Source organism: Eutrigla gurnardus (assembly GCF_963514095.1).
Source record: "Eutrigla gurnardus genome assembly, chromosome: 6".
Taxonomy (NCBI): domain Eukaryota; kingdom Metazoa; phylum Chordata; class Actinopteri; order Perciformes; family Triglidae; genus Eutrigla; species Eutrigla gurnardus.
In genome coordinates, this window is record NC_139920.1 from 6638481 (window position 1) to 6660032 (window position 21552).

The 21552-nt window shown below is 43.2% G+C and overlaps 3 protein-coding genes and 1 long non-coding RNA gene across 4 annotated transcripts; 3 read left to right on the forward strand and 1 right to left on the reverse strand.

The window, feature by feature from the left end:
• Positions 1-1066: 1066 nt before the first annotated feature.
• LOC311015234 (carnitine O-palmitoyltransferase 2, mitochondrial-like) lies at positions 1067-4847 on the reverse strand (the record flags this gene model as incomplete). Its single annotated transcript, XM_084012364.1, has 5 exons — positions 1067-1395; positions 1681-2982; positions 3078-3184; positions 3291-3371; positions 4672-4847. 5 exons carry the CDS (start codon positions 4845-4847, stop codon positions 1067-1069), a joined length of 1995 nt encoding a protein of 664 aa, XP_083868490.1.
• An 8737-nt stretch (positions 4848-13584) lies between these two features.
• Positions 13585-14419, forward strand: LOC311014319 (uncharacterized protein; the record flags this gene model as incomplete). Its single annotated transcript, XM_084010863.1, has 3 exons — positions 13585-13803; positions 13942-14039; positions 14197-14419. 3 exons carry the CDS (start codon positions 13585-13587, stop codon positions 14321-14323), a joined length of 444 nt encoding a protein of 147 aa, XP_083866989.1. The 3' UTR covers positions 14324-14419.
• A 3730-nt stretch (positions 14420-18149) lies between these two features.
• Positions 18150-19097, forward strand: LOC311015235 (CWF19-like protein 1; the record flags this gene model as incomplete). Its single annotated transcript, XM_084012365.1, has 2 exons — positions 18150-18350; positions 18771-19097. Exons 1-2 carry the CDS (start codon positions 18225-18227, stop codon positions 19095-19097), a joined length of 453 nt encoding a protein of 150 aa, XP_083868491.1. The 5' UTR covers positions 18150-18224.
• An 841-nt stretch (positions 19098-19938) lies between these two features.
• LOC311014750 lies at positions 19939-21043 on the forward strand. The gene is made up of 3 exons (XR_014597293.1): positions 19939-20041; positions 20465-20563; positions 20688-21043. It is a non-coding gene; the product is annotated as an uncharacterized lncRNA (long non-coding RNA).
• Positions 21044-21552: the final 509 nt, after the last annotated feature.

The window sequence follows — 21552 nt, forward strand, 5'->3', positions numbered from 1 at the left end:
GCTATGAAACCTGAACCTGACTGTTCTACATGACCGAGAAAATGAAGAAATCAAAATCACTCCAAAAAGGGAGGAAAAGAAAACGCTAAACTGAAAACGAGAACTGATCTGTACTATCAAAAATTAAAAACAAAAATCATCACTCTTCTTGAGGCATTACAGAACAAAAATCAAACATGAATATCGATACTTAACAAGGCAAGACTGCGACTAAGGGCTGGGGTGATCGACAGACGAAGGAAAGAGACGCACTGGCACAGACTATTTAACAGAGGGGAAGTAGTGTATGAGAGGGGAACAGGTGGAAACTGTGGTGGAAATCAGTTTATGATCACCTGATGAGAAATAAGAATACAACTCCTAACAGCGCTTTTAGTAATTTATTCTATAAAGAGTCCAAAACAGGCTAGCAGTCACTACAGACAGACTGTAAACAGACAAAGTCTAATAAGTCAAAGCCCTCGCAAACAGGGTGTCCAAGCGGACCGCATCACCGACATACAGCTTCAGAGCAAACTATCTGGCCAGATAGGGGCAGACTCCTTAAGAGTCTGACCAAGTCTTCAGTCTTGAGAAGGGCTTTTTATACAGTTGTTTGTGACGTGTCATCAGAGAAGCATTGTTCCGTTGTTTGTGTAGACGGAGAACTTTGTCCAGAATGTGGTGTTTGAACCACTCAGTGTCCATAGATCCATATTGACTTGCCAGCTGTGCTGGTGTCACAAGATGCATTTCACAACTCATGTAACGCATGACATGACATAAGTGCAGAATACAGGTTACCTCATGACACACATGGAATAGTATGAGTTAAAACTACTCAAACTACTAATTATACTATAATGAACTACTAAATGAAAAATTCCCATCACAGAAACAATCAGGAATCAGGGATGACATCAGACCGGGGACACATGTCGAAGGGCAAGTGGCCTGAAACGAGAGTTTGATTTTCAAAATAAAACAGGAAGTTCACAAGACAAAAACCAAGAAAAGAAGATGAGAATGATTATTGCACTCACCACTGCTCCTTAAATCAAACATTTTGATGACAAACACTTGTTTCTTAGCTGAGTGCCTTCCCTTCCACAACAGTGAAAATGTCCTGTAAGGACTTGTGGACACACTGCAGGAATTCATGGACATTTCGAGTCGGGTAGCTTGACACAGTGCAGCCGATCCAGTCTTCATGGACACCGTAGCAAATACCAAAACCATCAGGTACCACCGGGCCTAAGGCGGGGGAAACCATTGCTGGACTAGTGATGGTGCTGGTGGCGATGATGCTGTTGTACATGGCAGCGGACGCTGGATCTGTGTAAAAGCTGTGCAGAGCCTGGTTCTTTGAATTGGCCAGGTGTTGCAGGGCAAACAGGTGACACATAAAACCTTGACCTAGTGAGAAACAAAAGCAATGGTGAGTTCAGCAAGACCAAAGGGCGTCTGTTTGTTGTGAGACCAATTCCGAAATCCCTTATTTAAAAAAGGAAATCTTGTGCACATACACAGCAACATAGTAGTTATCTTAGGAGAACATATTGGAAGATATTAACTGGGATATTAACTGAAAATCCTTCAGGCCATGTTTTCAGAAATGTGTCTACAGGACAACACTTTGAATAGTTCACAAATAACACACTTGTAATTCTTCAAAAGTTAGTAGACATGTCATATACACACCCATAGAAGCTTCCTTGACGAGCTGCCGATGACACTTAGAGCACTCGGTCAGCATGGCCTGTAGTTGTTCCACGCTGTGTTTGCCTGGCTGGCGAACAAAGGCGTGTGAACATCGTTGTGTGTGTATGGTGGTTGTCTGGATGCCTTCTACGCGGCCATGTCTGAACGCTGCAGTGCTACAGGCCTCATGCGATATAACCGTCTGTCCATACTGCCTCAGGAAAGCCATTTGAAAAGCCAGCTGGACTAAAGCATCTGGACTCAACTTGCTCTTCTTTAACTGTGCCTTGCCTTTCTCGAACCTCATGTTATCAATGCTGAGTTTTGATACAGTTGAGTCAAAGTTGTCCTTGGCTTTGTTGATGCCATTCTCCAACTCGCTGTCCAGGTTGAACTGCAGTCTGTGCACAGCAGACGCTGAATCCACAGCAGCAGCAGCCGAGCCTGGGTGGACCTGCGGCCGCTCCGTCATATCTTTGAAGATCTCATTCAGAAATCGAAGCAGAGTTTTCCCGTCGCCCCAGGAGTGTTCAAAATTAATGGCTGCCTGTCCGTCTTTGGTCAGAATGAGACTGAAGGACTTGTCGTACCACCGGTTGCAGCCGTCGCCATGCAGCATGTTGTGGTAGAGGTGGTTTTTGTCCCTCATGCTTTCATCATCCAGACAGAGACAGAAGAGAGCGCTGTCAACAATCCGTAAAACCTTTGCGTTTCCAGCCGCTATGAGTTTGTCTCTCAGCCCGGCCCACACATCCCTGTCCTCGCTGGTCAGGCCCCCGAGAGGAAAGGCAGCTGCTGGCGTTGGGTCGGACAAAATGTACTTCAAATGGGACTGAATCTCTGCAGGGTTCACTTTATTCCCATCCCTGTCTACAACGTCAAACACGTACATGTTGCCTTTCCTCATTACGAGGAGATGTCGCGCTGTCTCCTCTGTGAAGAGCTCATCTCTCCCAATCTTAGGGATCCGAGTTGAGTTGAAGAGGCGAAAGTACTGAGACATGTCCATGGGGGAAGCATTCACCATGTAAGCTCCATACCAAGACAGAGAGGACGGGACCCAGCGGATTAACCTTTTGAAACCATCTGTGTCACTCTTTGCTGGGTTGCGGTGGAAAATCTCTGGCTCCAGAAATCCAGCTCGTATTGTTTTCATGAAGCGGACTGCTGAACACACCACATTAGTTGCCCGAACAAGCTGGTCATTGTACTCTGTTTTAGGGTCAGGCTTTAATACCAAAACGGGGTTGTTATTCAACACCAAAGGGGCACGAAAACAAAGGAAGCGGTCAAACCATAGTCCTGAAGAAAAGGAGTTATTTAACCAGAATCATTAGTGATTGTACAAATATGAGATGCATTCAAATTCAGGGTAGTTATCAGAATGGCAGATTCACCTGAGCTGTAGCTTGTGTGCTTATTGATTTTGTCTTGAGCTACCAGTTCCTCCTGCAGCTGTTTCCCCACACCGTTCTGGAAATCCAGTGCAAGTTTCTCTGTTGTTCTAAGGATACACAACCGAGATCGTCCAAATAAGATTTAAGTGAGAATAGATAAGCAAGTTTCAAATATGAAATTGTCAAAAAGTGATTGTCTTTTTAAAAACCTACCTGAACTGGTCATCATCCAACAGAAAATTCTGGGCAGCTAAATACCTCCTGAGAGTATCCGCCAGCTTCGGTATGGGTAGCCTTAATGTCACAGGGCAGAACAGATTATTTGTTTTTATATTTGACACTATTGATGGATTGCTGTGTTTTTACGGTTGCTGTGCTCTTACGCCGTTATTACCAACACTGGCTGTAACACAATGACGTGTTTGTAAAAGTGCCCATCATAACTGTTAATACTCCATACCTGAGCTTCACCACACCTTTCAGGGTTATTCGGGGTTGGAACGGCATGTTTGGTCAACATCGTTTCAACGACTACATGAATCTTTCTTTGATGATCCAATATGAATTCAGACATCTGTCCTCGTCAACCTCATTGATATGGAACTAAAAGTGATTCTAGCAGCTTTGTGTCGAAAGAATTTTGATCACCGTTTTTCCTACTGATCACATATCTAAACAACATTTTCAACATTTCATATCGCAGACATAATGCAGATTCTTTGCAGAGCTCTTTTTTTGCGAAAGTGAGATTTCTGAAATGTCTAAGGACATTTCTGTATTGAAATAGAAGCTTATATTTACTGTTTAATATGTGAAATATTATTAAAACCATATGCCTTAGTCTACGTATTTACGCAAAATTCTTATGTTTAATTTTCAGGTGCAGCCACTTCTTTTTGTGCCTGGGGGGACAGAGCCGGTTCAGACCTCCATGGGGCCCTAGGCAAAATTCTGCTAAGTGGCCCTCCTAACTGAACTCCAAAAAATGTCAACAGTCGCACCTAACACCCAGTGCTTCCACTCATCCCCCCTTTAAACATATTGCCCTGTCGGCAACTGTTGGTCAAACTAAATGTGTAAACAACCAATCATACAGTCTTCAATGTTGGCTCATCTGTGCCTGTCCTACATGAAGCTGGCTCTGTCCCTCCACTGGCTGACTGGCTGGAGTCTGTGCTGCTTGTGGTGAGAAACTTAAGCATAGCACCTGTAAAATATAGATAAGGCTACTATTAATTCAGCTCCATCAAATTGGCTGCACTTGTTTTAGGTCCATACCTCCGTCATTTACACACTGTGACAACATCTGTGACATTACTTTTGAAAGAAGTAGTTAAACTAAGAAGCTGAAATAAGACGGTTTCATACGTGTCTCGATTCCTATTGGATCATCTAAGAAACATTTATGTAGTTGATGAGAAGATGTTGAACAAACGTCCCTTTCCAACCCCGAATAACCTGAATTCACACTTTACGTCTACAGAACAATAGATGTCCCATGAGCATGTATTAAACTTATCACAGATGGTAAATTACTCATTTACTGGTTTACATGTGTCAACTGTAATGTGAAAATGTGTTTGTGGCTCCTTACTTGGGTAGACTCTTCTGGTAATGCATCGATGGTACAAGACTTTGGTGCAGATACTCTGTTGAAGGCGTCCTGTCGCTGCTGTAGTTTCTCTTACTGAAGCCCAGAGCAGCGGCTCTTAAAGTCATTCTGGAGTTCCTCAGAGAGGAAACGCACTGCGTTTGAAGCAGACTGACCATGATGGCGTTGGCTGGCGATCCCAATACCCACTGTGTTCTTCTCAACGTAAAGCACACCAGCTGTCACAGACCAAAAACCTGATGAGACACCTGTCGCTCCAGGGAACAAGTCAGAGAGCATTTATGCCCCCCCGCCCCCCCCTCCTCCCACAAGGGGGCCGGTCAAGCTCACAATACGGGAGTTTTTTGAAGAAATTGTGGTGTGAATGCTGGATGCTGAAAAGCCAACACTACATTGTGTTGCTGGCTTTAACGTGGAAGAATACGGTGAAGGAGTAGAGTATCTGATGTAGTATTAAATGAACATCCATTAAAAGTTGAATACCTTTTGCCTTGACTCCTCTCTCCTCATGACTCTTCCTCACCTCCTCCACCCTCAGGAAAGGATTCCAGGACGTCCAAACTGGAAAATGAAGAAGGCCTCTGGGCAAACAGTTATCGAGGATGCAGGTGAAGTCTCAAATATTGACTTGAGGTAAATATTTCATCTTAAACAGCACAAACTGAAGAATCTAACATCAGTGTAAGCATAACCACCATTAAATAATGAAAACAAATTATTTTTTTTATGACACATGAACCATTTCCCAGTACATCATCCAAGTATAAAAGTTGGAGATCAGGGGTTCGACTCCCGGCCCGGCGATCTCTTTCGCGCATGTCTTCCCCCTCTATCTCCCCTTTCCACACTGTCTCTCTCTACAAAAAAAACAATAAAAAGGCTTGCATGGCACTCTAGCCAAAAAAATAATCTTAAAAAAAAAAAAAAAAAAAAAAAAAAAAGTTGCCTCATTGAATCCAATTTAACTCCAAGGTTCACCATCATTCAAAATGCAAGCAAAAACACCTGTAATTTCACATTACATTTCCCTTACATTACATATTTACTTTTTTACAATCTACTATTTCATGACATTTGCATTACATTTTTTATCAAATGCAAATAGCCCCAAGAACCTGGTTGGCTCAGGGTTTCTGCCTAAAGGCAGTTTTTTTCCTTTCCACTGTGGCGCTGTAACACTTGCTCCTGGTGATGTTTGGATTCTCACATTCATTGACTCTGAAAATCATGAGTTCTAGTCCTGCTCGATGTATAAAGAGATAACACTGAGTTTAACTACTGATTAACTCATTTGACATATACTATTTTATGACTAGGATACGTTCAACCAGGAAGACTATATTTTGACATGCTTACGCTATCATTTCTCACACATCCCACCATTCACTCTACACACATGCTCATCATTTCCTTGCTATCATAGTTGGGTCTGTGAATCATGAAATCAGCCGTTCTCATCAGCTTGTCTCTTCTACCAAATAGCAATTTACCCAATGACACACCATCTTCATTGTTAGTGTCTCTCCTTAAATATGTTTGTCCTAAATTCCTTTAGTATGTTTAGCAGCCGTTAATCAGCTTCCCCAGATTTATCAGCCTCCACACCACACCATTGTAACCCTTATTACGATGTTATAACAGAGCACAGGTAAGTAATAGTCAATGCTAAGAGATGGACCAGTAACAGAAGACTATAAGCTAGTGAGAGCCCTTGTTGTTGTGTAATCAAAAAACACAGGCAATGGTTTGAGTTTTTTGTGTGGCCACTTATTATTATTGAACAATAACACAATGAAAATACAACAGTTTGTTGCAAGGCATTGAATGAAAAATAAACTAAAATAATAAAGCCGGCAAAATAAAACCCTTTTTGTGTCCCAAAGTTACCGTTGGGGCCCTTGTTTCTTCGGATCCGTGTCAAGTGTATCAATGTATATTTGTTCTGTCCTACCACACAGTCCGTGAGGAAGGGGGAATGAAGGAATCCTTCACCACTCCCAGAGTTCAGAATCAGTAGTTTGGATGCGGCTCGCCACCCAGCTCACGCTGGGAATCTACGGATCTGGGATCTGGAAACAATCTCTGGATCTCTGGAAACTTCACACGAACCAGCTGAAGCTCTCCACTAGACGGTGGGACGTGGCTGGGACCTCATCTAATGATGTCCCCGGAAAAAAAACCTGACCTACAAAGAGCAGGGCTGTACGTTAACTTTTTCAGCACATAGCACTAGTGCTACAGAGGCTGACAGTTTTTTAGCACAGGACCAGAGAGTTGTAGCACACCCTAAAAATGCAGAAGAAGCATCTTTATTACACTTTACCTCATTTTTACATAACAGGCGTTAAAACACTGCCAGTCTAAAGACTGTCTGCTGGCCACTGCTTTGTAAATGGCCTCCTGGCCCTCTGGGAAGTGGCCAGCCATTTTTACGCAACCTTGGGCGGGTCAAAGTCATGGATGTCGGAACTATTTTCTGAGAGGGGGGGCAGGATTTTTGTTGGGAGGGTCAGGGGAGAGACGCACACAATGATTAACTGGATAAACGGTCCGTGTACGTTGCGGCCATCCGACTTTCGCTTTGAAGTCAACAATCGCAAAACAGATAACGAGTCGTTTTTCGCTTCAAAATAAAAGAACGAACTTGACTTGTATCCCGTTATTCGTTTTAAAAACGGAAAACGAGAAATGGAAAACGACTCGTTAACTGATATTAGATATTGTGTTTATGAATGGGATTCGGGGATGAAATAACAGTGCCAATTTTCATTCCAGATTTTGCCGTACGTCTTTTTTACCTGGAAGGCGCTGTTATGCTGCGAAATTACCTGAAAGCCTACTTTGAGACATTTAGAGGGAGCTCTGAAACACTGTTCATAAACGCTCTGACAGCGTCTGACGCTCGCCTTTTGAAGTAAACCTACCGTTTTAAACACGCACCAAAAGCGTTATGACGCGGACATAAAAGCGGAGCCTCTGCCTCTTCGCCGCCGCCACTCAGCTGTTGATCCCGGGAGCCGCTCCGTGAGTCGGTGTCCAGCTCATGGAACCTGCTAACAACAGCGATTAACTAACATAGTGTAGAGTTATGATTAGTAATGCGTAAGTCTCTCCTGCTTCCTAGTGTTGCGCAGCCAGGTTTTCAACCTGCGCAAGGCTGAGAAAGAGCGCTCGGATGCCGCGGGGAGGCTGATGGGGGGCGGATGGGAGGGGGTGCGGCCGCACCCCTAGTTCCGACGTCTATGGTCGTAGTACCATCGTTCTACACAGAAAGATTTTTTTTTTAATGGCTAAATCTGCCCATAGCACCCCGTGCTACAGGGCAGATTAATTCTTAGCACAGACATGTTTTAGTGTAGCACGTGCGACATATAGCCTATGTCGCACTGTACAGCCCTGAAGAGGTCAAAGGAGATCCAAATAGCATGTCGATTATCACCAATCAATAATACTACTTCACCCCCACCTACCCCCCGCCCTTCTCAGATTATCAACAACGTCGAAGGAGGACTGAATGTGGATCCCTCCCCCACCCCCCCCAAATCCCAATCCAGGTCTTGGTCATTCTCCCTCCCTCCAATAAACCTCTCTCTCCCCTCCTCCCCCTTGGAATTCCAGGAGCTACCCCCAGCTACCCCCCGCCCTACTCAGACCCCCTCTCCCAAGGCTGCAACTAAGTCACCAAAACCCAAGACCCCCTCTTCCAAGGCTGCAACTAAGTCACTAAAACCCAAGACCCCCTCTTCCAAGGCTGCAACTAAGTCACTAAAACCCAAGACCCCCTCTTCCAAGGCTGCAACTAAGTCACTAAAATCCAGGACCCCCTCTTCCAAGACGCTTCCCTTATGGCCACCTCTTCCCTTATGGCCACCCCCTCCCCACCCTGACAGCAGCCCTGAATATTACTGAGACAGAAAAGGGTTCAGCAGTAGACCGCATTATCAGGGGGGGCCGGTCAAGCTCACAATACGGGAGTTTTTTGAAGAAATTGTGGTGTGAATGCTGGATGCTGAAAAGCCAACACTACATTGTGTTGCTGGCTTTAACGTGGAAGAATACGGTGAAGGAGTAGAGTATCTGATGTAGTATTAAATGAACATCCATTAAAAGTTGAATACGTTTTGCCTTGACTCCTCTCTCCTCATGACTCTTCCTCACCTCCTCCACCCTCAGGAAAGGATTCCAGGACGTCCAAACTGGAAAATGAAGAAGGCCTCTGGGCAAACAGTTATCGAGGATGCAGGTGAAGTCTCAAATATTGACTTGAGGTAAATATTTCATCTTAAACAGCACAAACTGAAGAATCTAACATCAGTGTAAGCATAACCACCATTAAATAATGAAAACAAATTATTTTTTTTATGACACATGAACCATTTCCCAGTACATCATCCAAGTATAAAAGTTGGAGATCAGGGGTTCGACTCCCGGCCCGGCGATCTCTTTCGCGCATGTCTTCCCCCTCTATCTCCCCTTTCCACACTGTCTCTCTCTACAAAAAAACAATAAAAAGGCTTGCATGGCACTCTAGCCAAAAAAATAATCTTAAAAAAAAAAAAAAAAAAAAGTTGCCTCATTGAATCCAATTTAACTCCAAGGTTCACCATCATTCAAAATGCAAGCAAAAACACCTGTAATTTCACATTACATTTCCCTTACATTACATATTTACTTTTTTACAATCTACTATTTCATGACATTTGCATTACATTTTTTATCAAATGCAAATAGCCCCAAGAACCTGGTTGGCTCAGGGTTTCTGCCTAAAGGCAGTTTTTTTCCTTTCCACTGTGGCGCTGTAACACTTGCTCCTGGTGATGTTTGGATTCTCACATTCATTGACTCTGAAAATCATGAGTTCTAGTCCTGCTCGATGTATAAAGAGATAACACTGAGTTTAACTACTGATTAACTCATTTGACATATACTATTTTATGACTAGGATACGTTCAACCAGGAAGACTATATTTTGACATGCTTACGCTATCATTTCTCACACATCCCACCATTCACTCTACACACATGCTCATCATTTCCTTGCTATCATAGTTGGGTCTGTGAATCATGAAATCAGCCGTTCTCATCAGCTTGTCTCTTCTACCAAATAGCAATTTACCCAATGACACACCATCTTCATTGTTAGTGTCTCTCCTTAAATATGTTTGTCCTAAATTCCTTTAGTATGTTTAGCAGCCGTTAATCAGCTTCCCCAGATTTATCAGCCTCCACACCACACCATTGTAACCCTTATTACGATGTTATAACAGAGCACAGGTAAGTAATAGTCAATGCTAAGAGATGGACCAGTAACAGAAGACTATAAGCTAGTGAGAGCCCTTGTTGTTGTGTAATCAAAAAACACAGGCAATGGTTTGAGTTTTTTGTGTGGCCACTTATTATTATTGAACAATAACACAATGAAAATACAACAGTTTGTTGCAAGGCATTGAATGAAAAATAAACTAAAATAATAAAGCCGGCAAAATAAAACCCTTTTTGTGTCCCAAAGTTACCGTTGGGGCCCTTGTTTCTTCGGATCCGTGTCAAGTGTATCAATGTATATTTGTTCTGTCCTACCACACAGTCCGTGAGGAAGGGGGAATGAAGGAATCCTTCACCACTCCCAGAGTTCAGAATCAGTAGTTTGGATGCGGCTCGCCACCCAGCTCACGCTGGGAATCTACGGATCTGGGATCTGGAAACAATCTCTGGATCTCTGGAAACTTCACACGAACCAGCTGAAGCTCTCCACTAGACGGTGGGACGTGGCTGGGACCTCATCTAATGATGTCCCCGGAAAAAAAACCTGACCTACAAAGAGCAGGGCTGTACGTTAACTTTTTCAGCACATAGCACTAGTGCTACAGAGGCTGACAGTTTTTTAGCACAGGACCAGAGAGTTGTAGCACACCCTAAAAATGCAGAAGAAGCATCTTTATTACACTTTACCTCATTTTTACATAACAGGCGTTAAAACACTGCCAGTCTAAAGACTGTCTGCTGGCCACTGCTTTGTAAATGGCCTCCTGGCCCTCTGGGAAGTGGCCAGCCATTTTTACGCAACCTTGGGCGGGTCAAAGTCATGGATGTCGGAACTATTTTCTGAGAGGGGGGGCAGGATTTTTGTTGGGAGGGTCAGGGGAGAGACGCACACAATGATTAACTGGATAAACGGTCCGTGTACGTTGCGGCCATCCGACTTTCGCTTTGAAGTCAACAATCGCAAAACAGATAACGAGTCGTTTTTCGCTTCAAAATAAAAGAACGAACTTGACTTGTATCCCGTTATTCGTTTTAAAAACGGAAAACGAGAAATGGAAAACGACTCGTTAACTGATATTAGATATTGTGTTTATGAATGGGATTCGGGGATGAAATAACAGTGCCAATTTTCATTCCAGATTTTGCCGTACGTCTTTTTTACCTGGAAGGCGCTGTTATGCTGCGAAATTACCTGAAAGCCTACTTTGAGACATTTAGAGGGAGCTCTGAAACACTGTTCATAAACGCTCTGACAGCGTCTGACGCTCGCCTTTTGAAGTAAACCTACCGTTTTAAACACGCACCAAAAGCGTTATGACGCGGACATAAAAGCGGAGCCTCTGCCTCTTCGCCGCCGCCACTCAGCTGTTGATCCCGGGAGCCGCTCCGTGAGTCGGTGTCCAGCTCATGGAACCTGCTAACAACAGCGATTAACTAACATAGTGTAGAGTTATGATTAGTAATGCGTAAGTCTCTCCTGCTTCCTAGTGTTGCGCAGCCAGGTTTTCAACCTGCGCAAGGCTGAGAAAGAGCGCTCGGATGCCGCGGGGAGGCTGATGGGGGGCGGATGGGAGGGGGTGTGGCCGCACCCCTAGTTCCGACGTCTATGGTCGTAGTACCATCGTTCTACACAGAAAGATTTTTTTTTTAATGGCTAAATCTGCCCATAGCACCCCGTGCTACAGGGCAGATTAATTCTTAGCACAGACATGTTTTAGTGTAGCACGTGCGACATATAGCCTATGTCGCACTGTACAGCCCTGAAGAGGTCAAAGGAAATCCAAATAGCATGTTGATTATCACCAATCAATAATACTACTTCACCCCCACCTACCCCCCGCCCTTCTCAGATTATCAACAACGTCGAAGGAGGACTGACTGTGGATCCCTCCCCCACCCCCCCCAAATCCCAATCCAGGTCTTGGTCATTCTCCCTCCCTCCAATAAACCTCTCTCTCCCCTCCTCCCCCTTGGAATTCCAGGAGCTACCCCCACCTACCCCCCGCCCTACTCAGACCCCCTCTTCCAAGGCTGCAACTAAGTCACTAAAATCCAGGACCCCCTCTTCCAAGACGCTTCCCTTATGGCCACCTCTTCCCTTATGGCCACCCCCTCCCCACCCTGACAGCAGCCCTGAATATTACTGAGACAGAAAAGGGTTCCGCAGTAGACCGCATTATCAGCTGGACCCAAATTCGCCTACATCAAAACATGGCACCTTCTGCATTCCTGTTGTGACTACTAAGAGAGTAAACATTGGGAAACTTGAACACACAGCTAACCTAAACAATCTCATTCCTGTTCTCTCAAAATCAAAGTCAACCTCAAAGCATGTCAATAACACCATCAGGATGGGTCTGCTAAATGTTAGGTCTCTTAATAACAAATCATTTTTAGTCAATGATTTTATTACCACTTCTAAACTTGATTTTATGTTTTTAACTGAAACATGGCTAGAACAAAATAACAGTGCAAGCATTCTGATCGAGACAGCACCCCCCAACTATAATTTTATTGATGTTTGTAGATCTGGGAAAAGAGGTGGAGGGGTTGCTGCTATATTTAAAAATACATTTCAGGGGAAACAGATGTCTGTGCTGTGTTGAAATGCTCTCCCAGAGTTCTCCTGTTAATTATTTACAGGCCACCTAAATATTCATCACATTTTCTCGATGATTTTACTGAATTATTGTCTAGCATCTCCACTGATTTCGACTGCCTAGTTATAACCGGTGACTTTAATTTTCATATTGATGATTTGAATGACAAGGGTGCAAAAGAACTTTTTAATATTCTAGACACATTTGACCTTTCTCAACATGTGAAAGAGGCTACTCATTGTAAGGGACACACCCTGGACCTGATTATCACAAAAGGTCTCCATGTTTCTGATGTTTTTGTGACTGATCCTTCATTGTCTGATCACTTCTGTGTTTTCTTTAATATTTCTTTCATTCCTGACACACAAACCGAATCAAATAAGGTCAAAAAGCGGTACATCAATGAACATGCCAATGTACTCTTTAAAAATGCCATCTCCTCGTTACCACCTCTAAACCCATGTCATGCTGATGATCTTGTAAACATCTTTAATTCCAAAATTCTGGATGTCATAGATGTCATTGCACCTGCTACAGTTAAAACAATTTCTGGTAAGCAAAAGGCACCCTGGAGAAAAGCTGCTGTTGTGACAGCCCAGAGAAGAGAGTGCAGCAAGGCTGAACGAATCTGGCGGAGTACTAAACTTCATATTCACCATGAACTCTATAAAGAGAGCCTCCGGGCCTACAATTTAGTCTTAAAAAGTGCGAGAGAAACATATTTCTCCAATAAACAACAACACTAATAGGGCGAAAACCCTATTTGCAACTGTTGACAGACTGACCAACCCCCCAACACAAATACCAGCTAAACTCCATTCCACGCAGGCCATTATAGGACAGGGCAGGACACAACTGATCAGATGTCACATGTGTCCTTTGTTGAGCCGTTATGTCCCGTCCAAACAGGACAAATGAGGTAAGTAAGAATGTCCCTCCTAGTGGATTCTAGTCGGGGTTCATTCAACAGGTAATAGTGTCCTCTGTGGTGGACTTGAAGGATCAAAAGGTGAGTTGGACAGCTACACAATGTATGATTTGTATTCTTTATGCACCTGGCCTTGAAACTAATTACAGTAATTTTGTATGCAGGATTCCATTTGATTGTCTTCAGCACTGCCTTGGACCCAAACTGGCAAGAAGACCCAGAGGAACCCTAGGACCCCCAGGACCCTCAGGACCCCCAGGACCCTCAGGACCAGACCACAGAGACGAGGGAAGCAATGCCTTGATCCTGAAATGGAAGAACCAGGTAAGGAATAACTGTATTAAGCTGCTATTATTATTATTATTATTATTATTATTATGCTTGATCTAATACATTTACCTTTGTTTTCTTCATGAAGTCAATTTAAGAAATTAATTAAATGTTTTTTTTTCATTCATAAAGAAGCCAAAGGATGAGAAAGATGAGCAAGCGCCCAGAGATGAAGATGAGGGAAGCGACGTGTCCACAGAGAACATGGACGAGCACAGCGAGGCATCAAAGTATGTGAACTTGATTATGATGCAGTGACTTTATGTGAGCACACGTTTTTAAAATGTCTCTCTAGATACTGTAAGTTTCCTCCAGAATATTCTAGCGTTGCTCCCCACTGCTGCTCTAAGTCTGGTGTTTTCTGTTCTTCTTGTCCTTTCTCTTCAGGTCCATCAGGTCCAGGTCTATGAAGTCTGTCTGTCTCCTCACCAGCAGCAAAGCAGCAGAGCGTCTAAGCTCCAGAGAAGATGCTCTCCTCCAGAGACGTGTCCAGACTTCTGCTTATGAGAGCTGAGCAAACAGCTGACCAGTCGGCAGAGAGCATTCTGGGAAGTGCCAGCTGAAAGACATCTCCAGTGTCTACAGTACATCATCAGACCACCCAAACAGTTCCTCCAATAAAAAGACAAAAGTCTGTCTATGTTTACGATTGGTCTCTGTCTTTAATGTTGGATGTAAAAAAAAGATAGAAGCTGAAAACATGGAGTGGACTCAAACGTGTAAAATCATTGTTCTCAGTCACTTTGCTGCAGTTATCAAATTCAAATAGTTTCACATCAGATCATCATGGAATCAGTCTTGAACCACTTTGAGTAACTTCTATATAGAAACAACCTTAGAATGTATTCTAAACATACATCCTACAGATATCATAAAGCCCTCAGATAACTTCAGATAGCAGTGAAACAGCACCATCTTGTGGTGACTGTGTGTTGCTATAAGTCCAACCAGAAGCCTCCGTAAACACTGTTGTCACGGTGTGTTACCTTTCCAGCTTATCGGCCCTGAACCCTAGTTGGGAGCACGCTGTGGATGCTAACGTGACCTTTGCTCGTTCAGCTGGTGACCCGCATTTCTAGTGTCCGGGTGACACGACCAGAAGAATGACAGGAGAGATCCTTCACCGTCCAACCAGAGGCTTTCATTGAGTCGTCTACAAGAGGACAAACGCTGCAGTCTTGTGAGGCTGTAATCTTGAGCTCATCTAATACACTTCTGCTGGCTAACAACACTCATTTGTACACCAACTTCACCGGAGCAGCGGCTTCTCACATCCACACACATCCACGGAGACTACGCTTCCCATCACACCTCACCTTACATACAGGTACGCAGGTTACCCATAAGGCTGGCAACACTACCCCCACCCTGGATGATAATTAAATCCCTAATATCACTCCAGCATTAATACACTAGTGAAATATTCCCACAGTCCATGAAGGGGTCCTCTCCCAGTGAGAGAACTTAAAGGCGAGGATGGGTAAAGGAATATCCAACAGAAGTCCATTGAACACACCGTGTGTCCTTCGTCCATAAAGGTAACTGAGTGTCCATAACATAACATACTTCTGCAGACTGAAAGGTTCAATACTGCTAATGCAGCGTTTAGCTCTGGCGTCGTGTGACATCACCCTGTGGTTTTCTCTTGTTTTGATGTACTTTTCCATTTACACACATACCCCTCTACTGGAATATCACTTAAGGTGCAAATATGGAATCATGTAATGCAGAAAGTATTGAGATTACTCTACAGTTTACCATCTTAGACCGAAACATAGAAAACAATTTCTGGAGCTTTTTTCCCTCTTCATCCTAGAGGGGAACTGTATCTGCCAAAACCCCAGCGCAGGCATCTGAGGAGGGCAGCGTTGAGCGTACAGCCAGCCTCAGGTAAAGTCTAAATAACATTGATTTGAATAAGATTGTATTGGATCATCAATAAAAGACAATATGACAGCATTCAATCAAACTTGGTTTCCTTTTCTCTTTACTTTCACGTTTGTTTTTCTTCTTTGGTGTTTGTTTTGGTTTGTAGCTTTTCTTGTGTATGTATTACTATTTTGTTTGTAGTACTAGAATAGTTGCAAATACTGATATGTCTATGTAAAAAACTCTATTTCATTCTCTTGTTTGTAAATTCTTGTTTTGTCACCGATAAATAAATAAATAATAATAACAATAACAATAATAATAAATTGTCATTTATATATTTTATTCTACTTGTGTTCTCTCTATATTAAAAGAAAAACATCATGCCAAGTATTTTTTTTCTAGAAAAAGGGGAATAACACTTATCTTATCTTTTCTATTTTAAGTTACATTAATATCATTTATGGATATTTAATTTATTTGGCTTCCATTTTTTAACAGTTTTATTATTCCATCCTATTTGAAAACGCACGTGTACATAATCAAATACAAGTACAATTTAATGGAAAACAATCAAAATGGTTTAATTGAAAATGAATAATTGGTGATTTATGAGATGAAAAGTACATATTTGACCTTGGAAATAATATTGACTCAAGATCACCTTTGAAGATTGTGATAGAAAGCTCTTCAAAAAGATAGTAAGTGGACATTACGTTGCGATTATACGGATAAAATGGTAAATTATTTGTAACTTAATTGACATGAAAGAATCTCACCTGGCAACCACCGTCTCCGCTCTAAAATCTCTCCGGCTAACAACCTGACTTATTTATTTGTTGTTTTTGATCGACGTTAAAATCTACATTAATACTTAATACATATGTCGTATTTTTAAAACACATTTTGCAACTATAGATTGTAAGGAAAAGAAAAAAGAAAGGTTCCGCTATTATATCGATCGGACCACTATTAGCGAGGAACCAGATTTTCAAGTTCCAAAAAACAACATATGGCATAAGTTTAACTGTAGAAATACTTCATATAAACTTCAATGGCACTTAATCTTGTTAAAATACCATGAATATGTGGTCCTTTTTAAAATGTGTATTTCATCTGGACCATGGTGTGACAGCTTGTGTGTCAGATTTCATTGTCTGGTTTATGCTAGTAGCATATCTGCTGGACAAGGGAGGTTTTCTACCTAAATAAACGTGATACAAATACACTTAGTTCGGCATATTTATGTGTGTTAAAACTTGATGAAGAAACATCAATGTATGCAGTTGCCTATTTTGGCCAATAGACGGCGCTGTTTAATTGTTTATGCCCTCAGGCGTTACGCGATTGGTGCTGTTTGTCCTTTACCGGACACGTGTTTGCAGCTATTTGCTCCGCGGGCCGCCATGTTGGTTCAGTGTTTGGCTATGGTTTGCAAGGTAAGCACTATATGTATCTCTCCACATCGTAGTCAAATATCTTGACCATTAATCGTTAATTCGCTGTTCCATTTAAATGATGTGTTTATTGAGATGTTTGTCTACCGCCATGATGATGTGTTGGGATTTATTGCCTGGTTTTATACGAGTATGTCGGCTGTGATTATGGCTAGCTTTGTTAGCTGTATGTGTGCTAGCTCCGCGGATACTGTTAGCTATTAATCTTCCTGTGGGTTTTCTCTCATGCTCTGTGTTTTGAGCTGGAACCTTGTTTTAACGGGTTTAATAGCTGTGAGGGCCCATCGCTTTATTTTGAATACTGTACAGTTACTTTATGAGTTTATGACATGACTTGACTGACGTCAGTGTTTGTTTATGGTTTGCGAGGTGGAGCCGCCAGCATCGACACTTAATAAACCGCGCGGTCTCAGCCACGATCTTGACCGTCCGTGTGTCCGACTCGTCCCTCGCATTGACCCAACAAAATCACACATCAACACAACGCAGAGTCTCCGGGTGTAGAGAGGCGCCATCTCACACGGGCTGGGTTACATCTTTGCTGCCGTGACCCGGATCGTGGCGCTTCGAGACCGAAGAGGAAGTGAAGCTGTCGGCTGTCAGACTGGGCAGCAACCTCCACTACGCTGCTGTGTTGAACCGTTATTCTCCAAGTGGATCGTGTGACGAACTGAGCTACTAGTGTGGAGATGCATTGCCAGGATCTTCATCCTCTCGAACATATCCTTTGAAGGTTGAAGTGCATCTTATTGTGTTGTTATTCATTTGGAAATAAAGGAGAAAATGTAAAGTGACTTGAATAGTGAATGAGTTTATTCTGTGTGGAACATTTCCATAAGGACAATCTGTGATTCATATTAGCAAGTGTTGCTGGTTTATCTCATCCATATTCTCTGTGCTGAACATAGCTGTGTTATGACGTTTTGAGTTAAATTTCCGTTTAACGTGAGTTTTTGGGGTATCAAGTGATAATTGTGCCACACATTTTATTTTGGTTAACAGGCCCGTACGATACACGCCATCACATCCAGAACTGTCTGTCTGCCTGTCTGTCTGCTGCAGTATTTGTACGCCTTCAACATCATCCCCATGAAGTCCATGGATCCGTCGGAGCTGGTGAAGCAGCCGAAGGACGGGACAGAAAACCCGTACAGAGCCTCGGCCAAAGACAAGACCGACAAACTGAAGGTGGACTTCAGCGCCGCACAGGAGGAGGTACCGAGAGCTTTCATGCCTTTCTTATGAATATCAGCTGATCAGCCACTGACTGTTATCAGCTGGTAGTCGTTCTAAACCGTCTGATCGGTGAGCCGATCTGATGACTCGTCAAATCTTTGTGGAAATGTTTTCAAAACTCGTTTGTCTGCTTTGAAGGCTGCTCTTTAATTGGCTCTCAGAGGGGCGTGTCCTGTCTGAACCGCTCAGGTTCTTAATAAATACACGTGAACTAACCTACCTCATTTACATGTATACGGTTTTAAATCTAGTAGCATTTTATTATTTCAACCAGCTCTTATCATGAATGCCAGTGAGATCCTTTAAAAAGAAAATGACACTCCAGGTCACTTAGAGGTGCTTAATGTGGTCATGTGATCCATTTTTATTCTGTGTCTGTCCTTCCTGTCGTCTGTTCAGGAGCCGGCCCATCAGTTCTTCTTCGACCTGAGCCAGAAGCAGGCGGGGGGTTTCCGGGGCCGCGGCAGGAAGAGACATCCGGACGAAGACGGACGAGGACGAGAGCAGCAGCGTGACCGAGGGGACGGGGGTCCTCACGGACAGACCAAGCAGCCCCGCAGGCACCGTGAGTCCAGCTGGTCTGGGAGAACAGCTCTAGTGCTGCGTTTTCTAAATGGGGAGGGTTTCCAGTCTAAACACTGGACCCTCCATCAGATCAGGACACAGTCTCAAAAACCTCAGAACATGAGGACGGTCCGTCTACCAGGAACCACCGAAGCACCATAGAAGGGTTCAGAATAAGACAATAAAACAAATAAACAATAAAAAGTCATCAGCAGCAGATGATGGTGTTTGTTGTGATACTCATTTTAGCCACAAGAGGGAGAAGAGGACCACGACTGACACGAAAATAATTCATGTTTTAAGTAACATAATTGACTAAAACACAATATGTGCACCTCGTGTTTGGAGTTTTCCACCTGTTTCAAAGATGAAAAACAACCAAGGAACTGAACAAAATCTTTTTTCAGCTGATTTTAAGTAATTAACAGAGGAGAACATTGAGATCAGGTGCTTTTACACAGAGGTAACGCTACAATCACGCCGGTTTTGTGGCGTGATTGTAGCGAGGCCGTGACGTGTAACAAGTCGCCGTCGCCGGTTGCGTGACGTCTTAAAGGGGCCCTATTATGAAAAATCGACTTTTCCATGTTTTTCAACCCTAAAATGGGTCCCTGGGGTGTCAATAAGTCCCCACAGTATCAGAAAAGACCACCATCTCCCTTTTTCCACTTTCTCAGTTTGAAAGAAATCCTCCCGATAAACGAACGGTTTGCAGAATGTCCACTAAATGACGTCAGCACCGAATTTTGCTGTGCCTTATATGGGTCATCTCGGCTCATTAGAATCGCTCCACCTGTGTGGTCCCGCCCACATAATCCCCATACCTGTTGGCTGTCAGTGTGATGTACATACAAACCAGTGAACCAAAATGCCATAATCAACGGAAAGCGAGTTGGCAGTCCAATTGCTGATATTTACTGGCATCGTCGGAGCATCTACGATGGAAATGTGCACACACGCGTAAATGTGTGTTTGTGTGTGCGACGCACTTCACCGACAGGAGCTTTGACAACATGGGTCGCTACAGCTCAGGATATGCCTCTAACCTGAGGCTAAAGTTTGGATCCATACCGACAGTCCGAGAGCCAACCACAGACACTGAAGCGGTAAGTTACTAAATATTATGTAATATGCCGTGTTACAGTTTACCGTTTCTTTCTTAGCATTGGCGTGTTGCGCTAAAGTTAGCATTGGCGTGTTGCGTTAAACGCTTCCATTGTATTGATATTGAGGACCGTTAACGATACGTAGTACTGCGGGGGCCCAAACCTGTAAAATAACGCTAGACATCAGTTTGCTTGGGAACGTTTTGTAGCTCGAATGCGGCAGCAAGAGCAGCTGATCTGTTTGTTTATACTCGCCGATGCAAAGACGACATCAACAAACGTTTCTTTTTGCACCGCTAACGAAGGGATTTTACGAGCTATTGGTGCGTCACCACATCAGTTATAGTGAAATAGTAACGTGTTCCACATTTCAGATGTAGTTGTAAACTCTGACTGTCTGTCTGACTGTCTGTCTGCTTACAGAGCAGCAGCTCACATCAGCGTCCCACAGCAACCCACCACAGCAGCTACTGTTGGCAGTCACCTGTCTAGGAGGACTACAGGCTCCTTACCCAAGTAAAGGTGTGTAGCCTGACATGTAGCCTACTTGAGATCAGGTTTAACAGCAACTACTAGTAGTCGTGCAGATGTGTATTTCTATTATGTGATATCATGGGTTTCATTCCTCCATACAACTCTGTTACAGCTACTGTGTCCTGCAAGGACTTTGGTGTTGGCACAGCCATGGTTCCAGACCCGTTTCACAACCACTCCAATAAGGAGACCATCAAAGAGAGCTCGCCTGGACCCGGTAGAGGAGGAGGATACTTTGGAGGGCAGCTCTTCCTTGACTTCAGAAGAGCTTGATATGACCCTGCAGAGTCGGCCACAAACAGTTTGCGTTTGTGTTCTGAGATAACTGTGAACTTCAACTGCTGATTAATTTGACAATAAAGTCTTTACAGTAATTGTAAAATGTGTCATGGTTAATATTACTGAAGTAATGGTCAGGAAGACTGCATAATATGTTGCATAGAGGGATTTATTTTTTATAAAACACAATTGATAAACAAACAACAGACTGCTGTATTCCTCTTAAGTGTAAAGCACCATAACCAGCTGTATATTTCATGCGTTTTGGAGAGAGAACATTCAGACAGACGGTTCCCACCAGGATGTCCCACCATGCAAGCCTCTTCCTCCTCCAGCTGCTGCATCCGTCTTCTTACCTAGTGTGAATCATGATAATCGTCATGTTATGTGAATAATAATTTCAACAGACAACTTGGTGTAACAGACAGTAACATTATCTGTGGTGTCTCCATGTAGCAGACGTGTTCGGTGTCTGAAGGCCCACATGGTCACCTAGATGAATATAGTACAGAATTTGAACATTTCAACAACAAATCTTGTTAATATGGTAACCTGACTGACTTTGCTGACAAGCTGAGGTGTAAACCTCATGTTTGAATTTTGTAACAGTAAGTTTGGCACGTAATGTTGAGATGGAGCACAATCACGTTTATAAAACACAGCACACAGCCTATAATTCACAATTCAGCACATAATTC